The sequence below is a fragment of the Malus domestica genome, chromosome 03 (genome assembly GCF_042453785.1).
Source record: "Malus domestica chromosome 03, GDT2T_hap1".
Lineage (NCBI taxonomy): Eukaryota > Viridiplantae > Streptophyta > Magnoliopsida > Rosales > Rosaceae > Malus > Malus domestica.
The window spans coordinates 6,334,205-6,351,175 of NC_091663.1; the positions used below are offsets into that span (position 1 = coordinate 6,334,205).

Consider the following 16,971-nt stretch of genomic DNA (forward strand, 5'->3'; position numbering starts at 1 on the left):
TGAGGTCTTGTTCGTTAAGCTACTAAACTTATTTGAAAAAACACTAACGGGGTTCAGGGGGTGATAGAGATTTCCTTTGCTTATGTAGGCTGTGTCGTTAACCTGTTAAGATACTTGTCGCATTGGCCCTCATTTGTCAGCTTCTCAAGGTACTGCTTCCACTTCTAGCAGCCGTTGGTAGTGTGGCTTGGTCCTTGATGGAATGCACAATATTTTGTCTGATCCAGCCTGGTAAGATCGCCTTTCACATGTGGTGTTTTTGAGCTTCCTTAGAATTTGGCCGATTGGAACTGTGAACTTGGTGAATGTTTCGAGCGTTGAGTATTCTCTCGTCGAGGGATGCTTTTTTACTGACTTATTTTTGTTAGACTGCTTGGCCTCGTCCCATAATGCGTGCTTCTCCGCCAAAGCATACGAAGCTGCCATGGTCAGTTCTTCTCCCATGATCAATTTTTTGAATAATGGATGTTCGATGAGAATCCCATTTTTGAATGTTGTCGTTGCTATGCCTTAGATATAGCCAACAATCATGGCCTTCTCCGCTTTGAACCTTTTGATATAGTCACAAATTGTCTCCCAATGGCCTTTTACGATGTTGAAGAGATGATCGGATGTCATTTTGATTGAGCGGTTAGACTAATATTCCTTAGTGAAAACTAAGGAAAGTTTGTTGAAACTCCGAATCGACTGTGCCGGCAGTGTGTGAAACCAGTCTTGCATATCGCCTTGTAGAGTTGTGGAAAAAAATTTGCACAAAAGAGCGTTGTTGTTCCTGTAGAGGATCATGGTACTACAGTAGTGCTTGAGATGTTGGTCCGGATCTTCATCTTCCTTGTACGGAGTAAAGTGAGGCATAGTGAACCCGTGAGGTGAATCTATCTGTTCAATCTTATCCATGAATGGTAACTTGCTTATGTTGGTCATGTTTCATTGAAATGCATCATCAGTAGCTTTGTTGCACTGGAAATCGCGTAATCGTTCAGTCAGGAGCCTCTCAACTTCTTCTTGAATTTGCCTCTGCTGAGGCAGTGGAACTTTCGGCTGCCCCCGGTCGTGACCTATTGGTCTAGGTCGCTCTTCCTTATGCTCGACTTGTCTATGTCGTGGTTGCGGTGCATGTGGCACGTCCCTGGCAAACAAGCTGGCTAATTGCAGGCTACCGGTTGAACTTGAGCCAGGTTAATTGACTACTTCTCTCCATCCGCCGTGCTGCCTACTTTAATGTGAGGTGAAGAATGCTCTTTACGAGCCTAGTTGTGAATAAACACTTCGCCTGGCAGGTTGTCCATGTTGATAATCGGAGTGTGGCCTCAATCGTGAACATATGCTCATTCATAGGCTTGATTGGGAGTGCACGCTCATTCGCGTCCTAAGATGAGAGTATACGCTATCTCGAGGATCCATGCGGGAGCGTCAACTGCTAGAACGCTTGGATCGTGGCTGGTTAAGAGGCCGTTTGCCTGGACGCTGCTGGAGAGGTTTGTTGTCTGCCCTTGTCATGCTTTGGGAAACCTTGTCTAGAGCATGTTACATCTCGGTGCATTGCAAGAGCTGATTCACCAAAGTCGTTTGTTGTGCGAGGACGCTTGTCAACTCTTTTACTTGTCGAGACAAGTGTGGTTCGTCATTTGGGTTGAAAGAGCTTAGACGGTATGCGTCTCCTTGAGTAGCAGAAGTGTAGTGGACTTCGGGCACAAGATTTGAGTTGGGAAATGTCAAGTTGGTCCAAAAATCTGAATTCAGGACTGTATACGTCCCCTTGAGCTTAGACGGTATACGTCCCCAGTTTAATCGTTGGTCCAGAAATCTGAATCCAGGACTGTTGAATCGGTCTTGGACTAGTCAGGATCACCAACTGAGCCACGGGGATGGGTTGGGTCTCGGAAGTGGGTCGTGCCATGTGCGGGGCGCGGTGTAGTGATGAGAGCGCATTAGATTTGGGCCGAGGGAGTGGTTAGCGCAGCTCAAGCCTGCAATGCATCATGGGCTTACTCGTGCTGGGCATGGCTTGGCTGCCCTGCAACATGGGCTGCAGATTAGGCCACCTGCTGGGATACTTGTACAGCTGCTGCTAGCGCCTAGGCCTGGGTTTGGGCTGCTGTAGTGGCAGCGCATAAGGTTATGGTCTGCTGCCATCGATCTGGCCCACTCTTCACTGCCACGGTGGTCCTTATAGCTACCATAGTAGTGGTGCTACGTGGTGGCAAAGTTGCTCCTTTTGCCACCGCGTTGAGCCTTGTGGATCGTCGTGGTGGGGCTACATCGCAATCTCCATCACTTGATCCGAATCTTTGAACATAAGAAGTTTCGTTCATTGTGGTTTTCAAATTTCTTGTCATTGTACTTTTCTTTTACGTTTATTCAAAGAATTTTTTATATGAAAAAATTCTAGGAATAAGAACGTACGAAAAATCTATGAATGAACAAAAAAATGAGAAACCTTGAATGCGAGAGTCTTCTTCGAGCGTGTGAATCAAACTCTCAATGAAAGCACCAATTTGTGGTTGCAAATTTCCGACTTCTTCTTCTTGGACGAAAATGCACCTGCAAAACAATTAACACTTTAAGTCAAGGCCAAGAGCCTCACACGCCCACGATGAATTGGGGGGGGGGCTTTGGCCGAAGAACCTCTGATGCCAAAGTTAAAATTTGAGAAAGAAAGTGTTTAGAGAATTTTTGGAGAAGAATGAACTTAGGTTTTTGGGAGAAATGAGAGTTATTTATAGGGGAGTGGCTGACACCTATTTGGAGAAAAGGGGTCTGGCCACTTATGGTGGTTTTTGGATGCAATTGCAAGATATTATGTCAAAATAATATCTTGCAATCAATTAGAAAATTAATTAATTAATTAGGAAATTAATCAATTAATTTAGGTAATTAATCCTAATTTGAATGAATAATTGAGGGTTACCTTGTGGGGAGGATTTGATGAGGATGGATGAAATAGAGTTTGAATAAATATCTATTTTGATCACTATTGACCTTGATTGAGTCGTTATGGTCCGCTACTTGTGCGTGGAAGTTCCAGTGTAGCTTGAGGGTAATTTTGTCATTTTCACCCAAAAGTACACGTGTCGCCTCCATAATTTTCTTGATTATTTTTTACTCCACATTATCTGCGTGAGATTCACATATATCAAACTATAATTGAAAAGGTTTTTACATGTAAGAAGTCAAGTAGCACTAAAATTTAAAATTTGGTACTTTTATAAGCATGGATAAAACTAGAGCACAAAAGTTTCCCAAAAGAAATTTTTTTATCAGTTAAATTAAGGCTAGCTAATGATCATTATTATAATCGAAGGATTGATTCTAAAGAGAACTGCGTAAAGAAACAAGGGAACAACAAAAACACTAACGCTTGGTAGAAGAATTCGATGTCACCAGAACAGGCGAATAATGGACATAAGGATTGTTTGCGTGGGCTGTGCCTGGAGTTTCAGAGGGACGACTATCCTTATGATAAAGGTCTGTCTCGGTATACAACAACAAAAAGAGAGAAAAGAAATGCCGATAAACAATATGCCAACTTTTGTCTACTAAAGCATATTGTTGGATATTGTTTCATATATACTTTTCCGTTTTGCTTATATGATAGACACACTTAAATTTGTTATAGAAAATATAAATTTGTGGAGATTCTTCAGAAGTCCATATATTATTTTTATCGAGAAGTAAATATGAACGTAGAGGAATTTGTAAAAAGCAAATGAAATGGCCTAAATTAATCCCTCCAATGTAATAAAATAAAATAAAATCCTTTTGTTAAGCATGCTTCACTTTTTTGTCATGTTCTAGATAGGAGAAGCTGGTTTCAGTTCAAACAAATTAAACTAGAATAGGTTTGGTGGTTTGCATCCAAGGCGATATGTTCGTCTCTCTTTGCGAGAATTCTTTGATATTTTCAATAGTTTGTAGTACTTTATAATTTATTTACATTTATTTTTTGCATTTTAAGTTTCTCCATTATGTCACATCCCGGCCCGTGCTCCCACCACATTCCGGGCTCGATTCCGCCGTAGCACGATATTGCCCGCTTTGCCCTCATGGTTTTATTTCTAGGAACTCACACGAGAACTTCCCAGTGGATCACCCATCATGAGATTGCTCTCGCGCGAGCTCACTTAACTTCTGAGTTCCGATGAAACCCGAAGACAGTTAGCTCCTAAAATGCCTCGTGCTAGGAAGAGATGAGAATATACATATAAGGCTTATAGGATCCATTCCCCTGGGCAATGTGGGATGTTACAATCCACCCACCTTACGAGCACGACGTCCTTATCTGCACACTCCCGGCCAGGGATTGGCTCTGATACCAAATTGTCTCATCCCAGCCGGGTCCCCACCACATCCTGGGCTTTACTCCGCTGTAGCACGATATTGTTCGCTTTGGGCCTCGACCACGCCCTCACGGTTTTATTTCTAGGAGCTCACACAAGAACTTCCCAGTGGGTCAGCCATCATGGGATTGCTCTCGCGCAAACTCGCTTAACTTCGGAGTTCCGATGGAACCCGAAGCCAGTGAGCTCCCAAAAGGCCTTGTGCTAGGAAGAGGTGGAAATATACATATAAGGCTTCATGATTCACTTCTCTGGGCGATGTCGGATGTTACAATTACAAGTATAGTTTATTTATTTATTTTAAGTATAAATATGCACCTATTTTTATGTCATATAATAAATCTAATAACGATATTAAAAAAAAAAAACCTAGGTCAACAGTTAGGACCCTAACGGCCGCTCGATAACGGTCTAGCAATGTTTAAAGCATTGGTGTGAACATAATGTTTTTGGAAATCAAACACAAAATGTCTTGATTATACTTCCTCAACTCATTTTTATTCCTTCGAATGGCGCAAAGCTCAGGTTTGAATGTTATAACCCACAACCCTTAGGTTGGATAAACTTTTCAAAGGTCGAACAAGGCGTTGGACTTCCGGGTCAAGGATCCATGTCCCCATGCCCCTAGGCCGCCTATCGCAATCGTGCTTAATAGCGCTCGAGCCTCCCAAATTGCTAACCGAACATGACGAAATGGGTTAAAAGATACTCCTCTAACACTATCAATTTGAATTTTTTGGATTCTTCTAACAACATATATATTGATAAGTAAATATGGATGTAGAAGAATTTGTCAAAAAAACAAATGAAATGGCTGTGGATGCAAATTTCCGCCTTCTTTTTCTTGGACAAAATTGCACCTACAAAACAATTAACACCTTAGGTCAAGGCCAAGAGCCTCACGCGCCCACGATGAATGGGGGGGCTTTGGCCGAAGAACCTCCGATGCCAAAGTTAGAATTTAGAGGGAAAAGTATTTGGAGAGTTTTTGGGAGTTTTGCAAGAGTGTGGACCTCCTTTTTTTAGTAAAAATCGGGTCATATATATAGGGAATGGAGGTGGCCGGCCCTTAGAGGGTTTTTGTGTGAAAATGGGTGATTTAATTGGTGATTAATGGATTAATTGGTGATTAATGTATTAATTAGGAATTAATCCATTAATTAGCCAATTAATCTTCATTTATATGGAATAATTTGTAGGTTATGAAGTAATTATCTAAGATGAGGATAGATGAGATAAATTGGAATTGGTTACCTTTTTTGGACACTCTTGGCTTGATTAAAGAATGATCGTCCACTGCTCGCGCGTAAGACAACCTGTGTGTCTCAAGGGTAACTTTGTCATTTTAACCAAAAATTCACGTGTCGCCTTGTGATTATTTTTGGCTCCACAATGGCTAAATTAATCATTGTAATGGAATAAAAAAAATAAAAAATTACTTTTCATAAGCATGCATCACCTCTGGATATGTTGGAGTTTCTAGAAAGGATGAGTTGGTTAATTAAACTAGAATAGGTTTGGTGGTTTGCATCCAATGCGTTATTAGTTAGTACGTAAGAGAAAAACAAAAACTAAAGGACCTGAAAACTAAACACGTCAAAAGACATAGGTTTCTTTACCTTCTGCACTCCTAAATTTAGACCCATACCCCCTCCTTGAGTTGTTTATAATACGATCTCCATTCATCCATTGCTTAAACCAAACGAATAATTTAGCATCAATTTAAGAAACATACACCTTGAGCAATGGAGTCCTCAATCGGATATGCAACTTTCATTGCATCCTTGCTCTTATGTCTCTCATCGTTTCCAACACCATTTGCAAATGCACGAGCGTCTCTATTAATTAGAAGTGTTTGCAAGTAAACCCAAGACCAATTTGGCTACAACTACAAGCAATGCATAAAATCTCTTTGGAAAGATATTTCAACTTGATCAACATCTAATCTCAAAGATCTTGACACAGCCATTCTTAAATTAGCACTAACAAATGCACAACAAAGCAAAGCTTTCTTTCTCAATGCACTCAACACCACCGACAACAATATTGTTAAGGGCTCTAGAGCAGTAAAACAATGTACAGGTTCTTATGATTTTGCGGTAGACGGTTTCGCTTTCTCAGTGAGAGGGATCAAAGATAATGACAAATCAGTCTCCCAAATACTCACACAAGTACAAGATGAAATTGTTCGTTGCGAAAAGGCATTGACCTCTACCGAAATTGAACTTCCTTACTTAGTATCTTCGACAAACTTTTGGACCATGTTATAGGGATGTTGCATTCCTCATTACTTCCCAGTTATTCCATATCTAGAAAAGATACGTGAACAATGTATTAAATTTAGTACGCATTACTTAAATACTAAATAATATACATATAATTAATGTATGTTTAATTTGTAAAAGCAAAGAAAAGAATGAAAAATTAATGTAAGACAACAAAAAATTGTTTTAATATTGAATCCCTCTATGTTGTTATTTTGGTTGTCCATATATACTACACATATACCCAGATATAATACACGTTGAATTCTTAAGAACACAATTTGCTATGCATCTTTAATCTTGATAGCATCAGTGGAAACTTTCAAACTATAATTCTTTGTTGATTATTCAAATTTGAAAAGATGAAGAAAAGAATGCATGGCAATGTGCGTATATAACCATAATAGCATTTGAAATGACCACACAAAATGGAGTCATATTGATACTGATACAATTACACTATTGAGTTTTGAGGTTTTGATTTTCTTTTTCTCCACTTTTTTACTGCTTTCAGTTTTAAATGAGTTTTGGGTATACAATCACACAGAAAAAGCCAATTGGCATGAAAGAGATCTAAAGATTGGTCCGTTGAGCACCCTTCCGTTGATAGGATACACGGGTCAAAAGGAAAACTTGATTTCAGAGACGAAGTTGGTTTGCTCATTGAATTGTTGTGGTGCTGTGGGAGTCTCGACCTCCATCTCCGTCCGTGCAAGAAAGAGACATAATTTGTTGAGGCAGGTGGGAATTTCAACAACTCAAAGAAAAGGACCGCGCACCACCACACCACCACACCACCACACCACTTCCAACTCAAGGTTCGATGCCAATATGTTGACTTCTTAGAAGCGAAGGGTAGTACTTTCTGCCATTGGAAAACTGGTGGGTGCATTCCAGCAAGTCGTATTCCACTTTTAGAGACTAGTAAAACTTTAATATCAATCACATTTGTTGTAGCAAAAACAAATTGATAACTTTCAATATAGGCTTCGACTCTGATAGTGGAATACATTAGGTTTCTATAAGCCCTCACTACATTTTGGTACAAAATTAAAACTTAAGAGCTAGTTTGATAACCAATTCGTTTTAAGTTTTTAATTTTTTTTTTAATTATATAGATTGATGAAAAATATGTGATCTGAAGATCAATGAAGATAGGCAAATGATAGATGGTGAAAGTAGTATGAATCGATGTTCTAAAAAGTAGTCTAGATAGCTAGCTAGCACCACGATTAATTACTAAACGGTTAGAAAATCAAGAATGGCATCAACGTGGGTCTAGGCAGAATAAGTGTTTGTTTTAATTAACTTTGAGTCTTGACTCACCTTTTCCCAGACAAAAAAAGGAAACCAAGAATGCGATGTGGTCGTCTCTCTTTGCGATAGTTCTTTGATGTTTTCAATAAATTGTAGTACTTTATATAGTTTATTTATATTTATATTTTTCATTTTAAGTTTCCCCATTACAATTATAATTTTTACTTATTTATATATATATATATATATATATGAACTTATTTATATGTCATATAATAAATTTAATTAAGAAAAAAAAAAAAACCTTAGGCCACTAGTTAGAACCCTAGCCGCCGCATGATAACGACCTAGCGATATTTAATACATTGGTGTGAACAGAATATGTTTGGAAATCAAACAGAAAATTTCTTGATTATGCTCCCTTAGCTGATTATCAAAATGCCCTTTTGATTATTCCTTCGAATGGTGTAATGCCCAAGTTTGGATGTTATAATCCACAACCTTAAGGTTCTGTAAACTTTTCGGAGGCTGGATAAGGCGCTGGACTTCCAGGTTAGGGGTCCATGCCCCCACATTCATGGGCTAAAAGAAACTCCTCTAATACTATCAATTTGAATTTTTTTGATTCTTCTAACATCATATATATTGATAAGTAAATATGGATGTAAATGAATCTATAAAAAGACAAATGAAATGACTTAAATTAATCCTTGAGATGTAATGAAAAAATCCTTTTGATAAGCATGCATCACTTTTGGTTATGTTGGAGTTTCTAGAAATGAGGAGTTGGTTAATTAAACTAGAATATGTTAGTGTTTGCATCCAGTGTGTTATCAGTTAGTACGTTAAAAAAAAAACAAAAATTAAAGGACCAGAAAACTAAAGTCAAAAGAAATGGGTTTCTTTACCTTCTGCACTCCTAAATTTAGACCCATACCCGCTCTTTGAGTTGTTTATAAAGATGATCTCCATTCATCCATTCCATAAATCAAACAAATATTTGTAATCACTTCATCAATTTAAGAAACATACACCTTGAGAAATGGACTCCTCAATCAGATATGCAACTTTCATTGCATCATTGCTCTTTTGTCTTTCATCGTCTCCGACACCATTTGCAAATGCTAGAGCGTCTTCATTAATTAGAAGCGTTTGCAAGCAAACCCAAGACCAATTCGGCTACAACTACAAGCAATGCGTAAAATCTCTTTGGAAAGATATTCCAACTCGATCAGCATCTAATCTCAAAGATCTTGACACAGCCATTCTTAAATTAGCACTAACAAATGCACAACAAAGCAAAGCTTTCTTTGTCAATGCGCTCAACACCACCGGTAACAATATTGTTAAGGGCTCTGGAGAAGTAAAACAATGTGCAGATTCATATGATTTTGCTGTAGACGGTTTCGCTTTCTCAATGCAAGGGATCAAAGATAATGACAAATCGGTCTCCCAAATACTCACACAAGTACAAGACGAAATTGTTCGTTGCGGAAAAGCATTAACCTCTACCGAAATTGAACTTCCTTATTTAGTATCTTCGACAAACTTTTTGACCATGTTTTATAGGGATGTTGCATTCCTCATTACTTCCCAGTTATTCCATGTCTAGAAAAGATACGTGAACAATGTATTAGTACGCATTACTTGAATACTAAATCATATATATACAATTACTCTATATTTATTTGTAAAAGGAAATAAAATGAAAAATTACTGTAAAAAAACAAAAAGTTGTTTTAATATTGAATCCTTCTGTGTTGCTCTTTTGGTTGTCCATATTAGACATATACCCAAATATACCACATGTTGAATTCTTAAGAACAGAATTTGCTATGCATGTTTAATCTTGACAGCATCAGTGGAAGCTTTCAAGCTATAATTCTTTTATTGTTAGACTACCAGGGTCTGTTCTTCTCCCATGATCAATTTTTCGAAAAAAAGGTGTTCGGTGGGAAGCCCATTTTTGAATGTTGTTGTTGCTATGTCTTCATTACAACTAACAATCTTGGCCTTCTTTGAACCTCTTGACATAGTCGCGAATTGTTTCCCAATAGCCTTTTACGATGCTAAAAAGATGATCAGATGTCATTTTGATTGAGCGGTTAGATGAATATTCCTTAGTGAAAACTAAGGAAATTTCATTGAAACTCTGGATCGACTATGGCAGTAGGGTGTTAAACCAGTCTTGCACGTCGCCTTGTAGAGTTGTGGCAAAACTTTTTCACGTAAGCGCATCGTTGTTCTTGTAGAGGATCATGGTACTGTGGTAGTGCTTGAGATGTTGGTCTGGATCTTTGTCACCCTTATACAGAGTAAAGTGAGGTATAGTGAACCCGCGAGGTGGATTTGTCTGCTCAATCTCATCCATGAATGGTGACCTACTTATGTTAGTCATGTCTCGTCAAAGCGCAGCGTCAGTAGCCTCGTTGCGCTAGAAATTGCGTAATCATTCAGTCAAGAGCCTTTTAACTTCTTCTTGAATTTGCCTCTGCTGGGGCAATGGAACTTTCGACTGCCCCCGATTGTGACCTATTAGTCTAGGTTGTTCTTCCCTTTGCTTGACTCGTCTATGCCGTGGCTGCGGTGCATATGACACGTCCATGGTAAGTGAGTGAGCTGTTTGCAGGCTACCGGTTGAACTTGCGCTGGATTGAGTGACTATTTCTCTCAATTCGCCATGCTACCTACTCCGATGTGAGGTGGAGAATGCTCCTTACAAGTTTAGTTATGAATGAACACTTTGCTAAGGTTGTCCAAATTGATAATCGGAGTGTAGCCTTAACCATGAACGTATGTTAGTCTGAAGACTTAATCGGGAGTGCACACTCATTCGCCTACTAAGATGAGAGCATACGCTATCTCGAGGATCCAGGCGGGAGAGTAAACTATTAGAATGCTTAGATCGTGGCTGGTTGATGGGCCATTTACCGAGACGCTGCTGGAGAGGTTCGTCGTCTGCCCTTGTCATGATTCGGGACACCTCGTCTAGAGCACGTTGCATCTCAGTACATTGTAAGAGTTGATTCACCAAGGTCGTCTGCTATGCGAGGGTGCTTGTCAACTCTATAACTTGCCGTGACAAGAGTGGTTCGTCATTTGGGTTGGAATACCTTGGACGGTATGCGTCTCCTTGAGTAGCGGAAGTGTAATGGACTCCAAGCACAATATTTAAGTTAGGAAATGTCAAATATATGGAGAAATGGGATGAAAATGTCCCCGGTTCAATCATTGGTCAAAAAATCTGAATCTGGGACTGTTGAACCGGTCTTGGACCGATCGGGATCACCAAGTGAGCCACGGGAGCTGGTTCGGCAGTGGAAGTAAGCAGTGCCACATACAGGGCACGTGGGCGGGGTGAGGTGCAGGGAACGTATTGGATTTAGGCCGAGGGAATGGTCAGCTCAACTCGGGCCTGCAATGCGTCTTGGGCCTGCGCTGCTTGGGGAGCGGTTTGGGCCTGCTCACACTATGGTTGGATCGGCTGCCCTACATCGTGGGCTGTAGATTAGGCTGCCTGTTAGGCTACTTGCACAGCTATAACCAGCGCCTAGGCTTGGGCTTGGTTTTGGGTTTGGGCTGCTGTAGTGGCAGCGCAGAAGACCATGGTTTGCTGCCATGAAGTTGGCCCACTCCCCACTGATGGCTGCCACGGTGGTGGTGCTCCATGGTGGCAAAATTGCTCCTCTTGCTGCCGCGTTGAGCCTTATGGATCCTCGTGTTAGGGCTACATCAAAATCTCCACCACTTGATCCGTATCTTTGAACGTAGTTAATTTCATTCGTTGTGGTTTCCAAATTTCTTGTCATTGTACTTTTCTTTTAAGTTTATTCAACAAAAAATTTATATGAAAAAATTCTAAGAATAAAAACATACGAAAAATCTACGAATGAACAAAAAATGAGAAACCTTGAATGCGAGAGTCTTCTTCAAGCGTGTGAATCAAACTGTCAATGAAAGCACCAATTTGTGGTTGCAAATTTCCGCCTTATTCTTCTTGGACGAAAATGCACATGCAAAACAATTAACACCTTAGGTCAAGGCCAAGAGCCTTACACGGCCACGATGAATGGGAGGGGCTTTGGCAGAAGAACCTCCGATGCCAACATTAGAATTTGAGAAAGAAAGTGTTTAAAGAATTTTTGGAGATGAATGAACTTAGGTTTTTGGGAGAAATGAGAGCTATTTATAGGGGTGTGGTCGACCCCTATTTGGAGAAAAAGGGGCCAGTTATGGTGGTTTTTGGGTGTAATTGCAAGATAATATGTCAAAATAATATCTTGCAATCAATTAGGAAATTAATTTAGGTAATTAATCCTAATTTGAATGAATAATTGAGGGTTACCTTGCGGGGAGGATTTGACGATGATGGATGAAATAGATTTTGAATAAATACCTATTTTGATTACTTTTGACCTTGATTGAGTCGTGATTGTCCGTTGCTTGTTCGTGGAAGTTCTGGTATAGCTTGAGGGTAATTTTGTCATTTTCACCCAAAAGTACACGTGTTGCCTCCATAATTTTCTTGATTATTTTTTACTCCACATTATCTGCGTGAGACTTAATGAAATGACGTAAAAAAAAAATTATTCGCATATATCAAACTATAATTGAAAAACGTAAGAAGTCCAGTAGCACTAAAATTTAAAATTTGGTACTTTTACAAGCATGAATAAAACTAGAGCACAAAAGTTTCCCACAAGAAATTTCTTTATCAGTTAAATTAAGGCTAACTAATGATCATTATTATAATCGAAGGATTGATTGTTAAGAGAACTGCGTAAAGAGACAAGGGAACAACGAAAACACTAATGCTTGGTAGAAGAATTGTCACCAGAACAGGCGAATAATGGACATAATGATTGTTTGCCTGGGCTGTGCCTGGAGTTTCAGAGGGACGACTATTCTTATGATAAGGGTCTATATATTATTAAGACCTTCAGATGCCAATGAATGGTTAGGAAAAGGTTATGAAGACCTTCAGATGCCGTCGCACTTAAAAGCAATAAAGAATATACCAACTTTTGTCTAGTAAAGCATATTGTTGGATATTGTTTCATATGTACTTTTCCGTTTTCGCTTATGATAGACACACTTAAATTTGTTATAGCAAATATAAATTTGTTGAGATTCTTCAGAAGTCTATATATTATTTTTATCGAGAAGTTAATATGAATGTAGATGAATTTGTAGAAAGCAAATGAAATGTCCTAAATTAATCCTTCCGATGTAATAAAATAAAATAAAATCCTTTTGTTAAGCATGCTTCACTTTTTGTCATGTTCTAGAAAGGAGAAGCTGGTTTCAGTTCAAAACAAATTAAACTATAATCGGTTTGGTGGTTTGCATCCAATGCGATGTGTTCGTCTCGCTTTCCGATAGTTCTTTGATGTTTTCAATAATTTGTAGTACTTTATAATTTATTTACATATATTTTTTGCATTTTAAGTTTCTCCATTACAAGTATAGTTTATTTATTTATTTTAAGTATAAATATGCACCTATTTATATGTCATATAATAAATCTAATAAAGATTTAAAGCATTGGTGTGAACAGAACATTTCTGGAAAGAATTGGTGTGAACGGAATGGAAATCAAACACAAAATGTCTTGATTATACTCCCTTGGCTGATTTCCGAATCACCCTTGTGATTATTCCTTCGAACGGTGCAAGGCCCATGTTTGAATGTTATAACCCACAACCCTTAGGTTGGATAAACTTTTCGGAGGTCGAACAAGGCCCTGGACTTTCGAGCCAGGGATCCATGTCCCCATGCCCCTAGGCCACCTATCGCAACCATACTTAATAGGGCTTGAGCCTCCCAAATTGCTAACCGAACACAACGAAATAGGCTAAAAGATACTCCTCTAACACTGTCAATTTGAATTTTTTAGATTCTTTGATATCTATTGATAAGTAAAGCAAATGAAATGGCCAAATTAATCATTGCAATGGAATAAAAAAAAAAATTTCATAAGCATACATCACTTTTGGATATATTTGAGTTTCTAGAAATGATGAGTTGGTTAATTAAACTAGAATAGGTTTGGTGGTTTGCATCCAATGCATTATTAGTTAGTACGTAAGAGAAAAAACAAAAACTAAAGGACCAGAAAACTAAACACGTCAAAAGACATGTGTTTCTTTACCTTTTGCGCTCCTAAATTTAGACCCATACCTGCTCCTTTAGTTGTTTATAATATGATCTCCATTCATCCATTGCTTAAACCAAACGAATAATTTATAATCACTTTAGCATCAATTTAAGAAACATACACCTTGAGCAATGGAGTCCTCAATCAGATATGCAACTTTCATTGCATCCTTGCTCTTATGTCTCTCATCATTTCCAACACCATTTGCAAATGCACGAGCATCTCCATTAATTAGAAGTGTTTGCAAGCAAACCCAAGAACAATTTGGCTACAACTACAAGCAATGCATAAAATCTCTTTGGAAAGATATTCCAACTCGGTCAGCATCTAATCTCAAAGATCTTGACACAACCATTCTTAAATTAGCACTGACAAATGCACAACAAAGCAAAGCTTTCTTTGTCAATAAACTCAACACCACCGGCAACAATATTGTTAAGGGCTCTGGAGCAGTAAAACAATGTGGAGATTCATATGATTTTGCGGTAGACGGTTTCGCTTTCTCAGTGAGAGGGATCAAAGACAATGACAAATCAGTCTCCCAAATACTCATACAAGTACAAGATGAAATTGTTCGTTGCGAAAAGGCATTGACCTCTACCGAAATTGAACTTCCTTATTTAGTATCTTCGACAAACTTTTTGACCATGTTATATAGGGATGTTGCATTCCTCATTACTTCCCAGTTATTCCATATCTAGAAAAGATACGTGAACAATGTATTAAATTCAGTACGCATTACTTAAATACTAAATAATATACATATAATTAATGTATGTTTAATTTGTAAAAGAAAAGAAAAGAATGAAAAATTAATGTAAGAAAAAATATTTGTTTTAAATTGAATCCTTCTATGTTGTTATTTTGGTTGTCCATATATACTACACATGTATCCAGATATACTACACGTTGATTCTACAATAAATATGGGCAATGCGAATAAATTATATGTGACCTTTGAGGCCAAAGAGCACCAACAATTGCGCCCATGAACCAATAGCAACAATGCAACAACTAAAATATTGTCTGTGCCTTCTATGGGCGTTACCATTTGTCAAAGAGCACAATAAGGTATGCTATGCTGAAAAGTGTAAGCACAAATAAAGGTCCTTTTGTGCCCAGTTCTTACAAAGTTGTCAAATGACTGCTGCCACCCATGTATGTTAGCACATTTATTGTTATTGTGCCTAATATGTCAACTATTCAAAAAAAAAATTAAAAACTCAAATCACTTACAAATTGAGATTTGAGGCTAAACAAAAAATTATTTTTTCATAAAATTAAAACAGCCCACAACCACAAGCATCTATAATATTACAATTTACAAAGATATTCACAACCATTATATATAAAAACAACTATAATTTTACATGTTCTATCCCCAACTAAAATTATAAAGGTTTTAAGTGAATATCGGTTCTCTCAAGAATAAGAACATCAAATATTAAGGTTTTAAGTGAACCTGCACAGTGAAAGTGAAAGAAAATTGAATCGTCCATTTGGTTACTGAGAAAGTGAAAGAAAATTGAAGGGAAAGTTTGGGAAAAAGGAGAATTTACCTTGATGGTGAAGATGCCAATGGTTGTTTCTAGGGTGGCCTCCGGCGACCCGCCATTTTTGCTTGCCCATATCTTTCTGACTATCTAGATCGATGTAGCTTGAAGAAGACAATAGTTGGAAAGAAAATCAAATAGATCTATATATTTTTTGAAAATCAAATCAAATAAGAGAGAATTAGAGAGAGAGAGAGAGAGACCGATTCTAGGAATTGGGAATGTAGAGAATAAAGATGGTCCGAATCTGGGAGTTATGCCTTGGATTGGTTCATCAAAAACCACCAGATCGGGAAAAGAAGGAGAGACGGACTGAATCTAGGAAGGTAGAGAGAGAAAGGGAGTCGGAGAGAGAGACAGAGGTCGACAAGAGGATTCTAGAGGTGTATAATTAGACGGTCGTTGGTGACGGGTGGACAACGACTTTGTTGCATGAAAGAGGAAGGATAGAGAGGATGGGGGAGAAAGGAAGACTGCTGAGGAGGACAAGGAGTAGAGTTTAAGAGAGGGGGTGAGAGAGGAAAGGCGTGAACTAAATGTAAAGGAATTGAGAATGGGAAAAAGTAAAAGCAATGGACACGAAAATCTTTTATTGTGCACGAAATCTTTTATTGTGCTTTCTTAAATTAATAAACAAATCTTATTTCTAACATTTATAAGGGTGACACATGCAAGGAGGCACAAATACACTTAATTTTCGGCACAAACCAGTGTTCTTTTTGCTTCGAGAGCACATATAAAATAGTTTTGTGTTCAAAGATACTCAACACGCACAGATATGTATTGGTGCTCAATGAAAATGAAAAGGACACATATCAATTGTGTTCTTAGCCCACTTTTCTTGTAGTGTGAATTCTTAAGAACACAATTTGCTATGTATCTTTAATCTTGACAGCATCAGTGGAAACTTTCAAACTCTAATTCTTTGTTGATTATTTAAATTTGAAAAGATGAAGAAAAGAACGCATGGCAATGTGCATATATAACCATAATAGCATTTCAAATGACCGCACAACATGGAGCCACATTGATACTGATATAATTACACTTTGAGGTTTGGATTTTCTTTCTCTCCACTTTTCTACTGCTTTCAGTTTTCAATGAGTTTTAGGTATACAATCTCACAAAGAAAAAGCCAATTGGCAAGAAAGAGATCTAAAGATTGGTCCGTTGAGCACCCTTCCGTTGATAGGATACAGGGGTCAAAAGGAAGACTTGATTTCAAAGACGAAGTTGGTTCGCTCAATGAATTGTCGTGGTGCTGTGGGAATCTCGACCTCCATCTCCGTCCGTGCAGGAAAGCGACATGATATGTTGAGGCAGGTGGGAATTTCAATAACTCAAAGAAAATGACTGCGCACAACCACACCACTTCTAACTCAAGGTCCGGTGGCAATATG

General features: G+C 38.4%; 2 protein-coding genes, 1 long non-coding RNA gene and 1 pseudogene across 3 annotated transcripts; 3 read left to right on the plus strand and 1 right to left on the minus strand.

The window, feature by feature from the left end:
* The first annotated feature begins 3,377 nt into the window (after positions 1 to 3,377).
* On the plus strand, positions 3,378 to 6,653 carry LOC139194620 (uncharacterized; annotated as a pseudogene).
* Positions 6,654 to 8,903: 2,250 nt separating this feature from the next.
* Positions 8,904 to 9,473, plus strand: LOC139194171 (uncharacterized). The gene has a single exon (XM_070818565.1). It carries the CDS (start codon positions 8,904 to 8,906, stop codon positions 9,471 to 9,473), a length of 570 nt encoding a protein of 189 aa, XP_070674666.1.
* Positions 9,474 to 14,149: 4,676 nt separating this feature from the next.
* LOC139194172 (uncharacterized) lies at positions 14,150 to 14,719 on the plus strand. The gene has a single exon (XM_070818566.1). It carries the CDS (start codon positions 14,150 to 14,152, stop codon positions 14,717 to 14,719), a length of 570 nt encoding a protein of 189 aa, XP_070674667.1.
* Positions 14,720 to 15,271: 552 nt separating this feature from the next.
* Positions 15,272 to 16,060, minus strand: LOC139194173 (uncharacterized). The gene is made up of 2 exons (XR_011578945.1): positions 15,578 to 16,060; positions 15,272 to 15,480 (listed from the first exon to the last, which is right to left on the minus strand). It is a non-coding gene; the product is annotated as an uncharacterized lncRNA (long non-coding RNA).
* Positions 16,061 to 16,971: the final 911 nt, after the last annotated feature.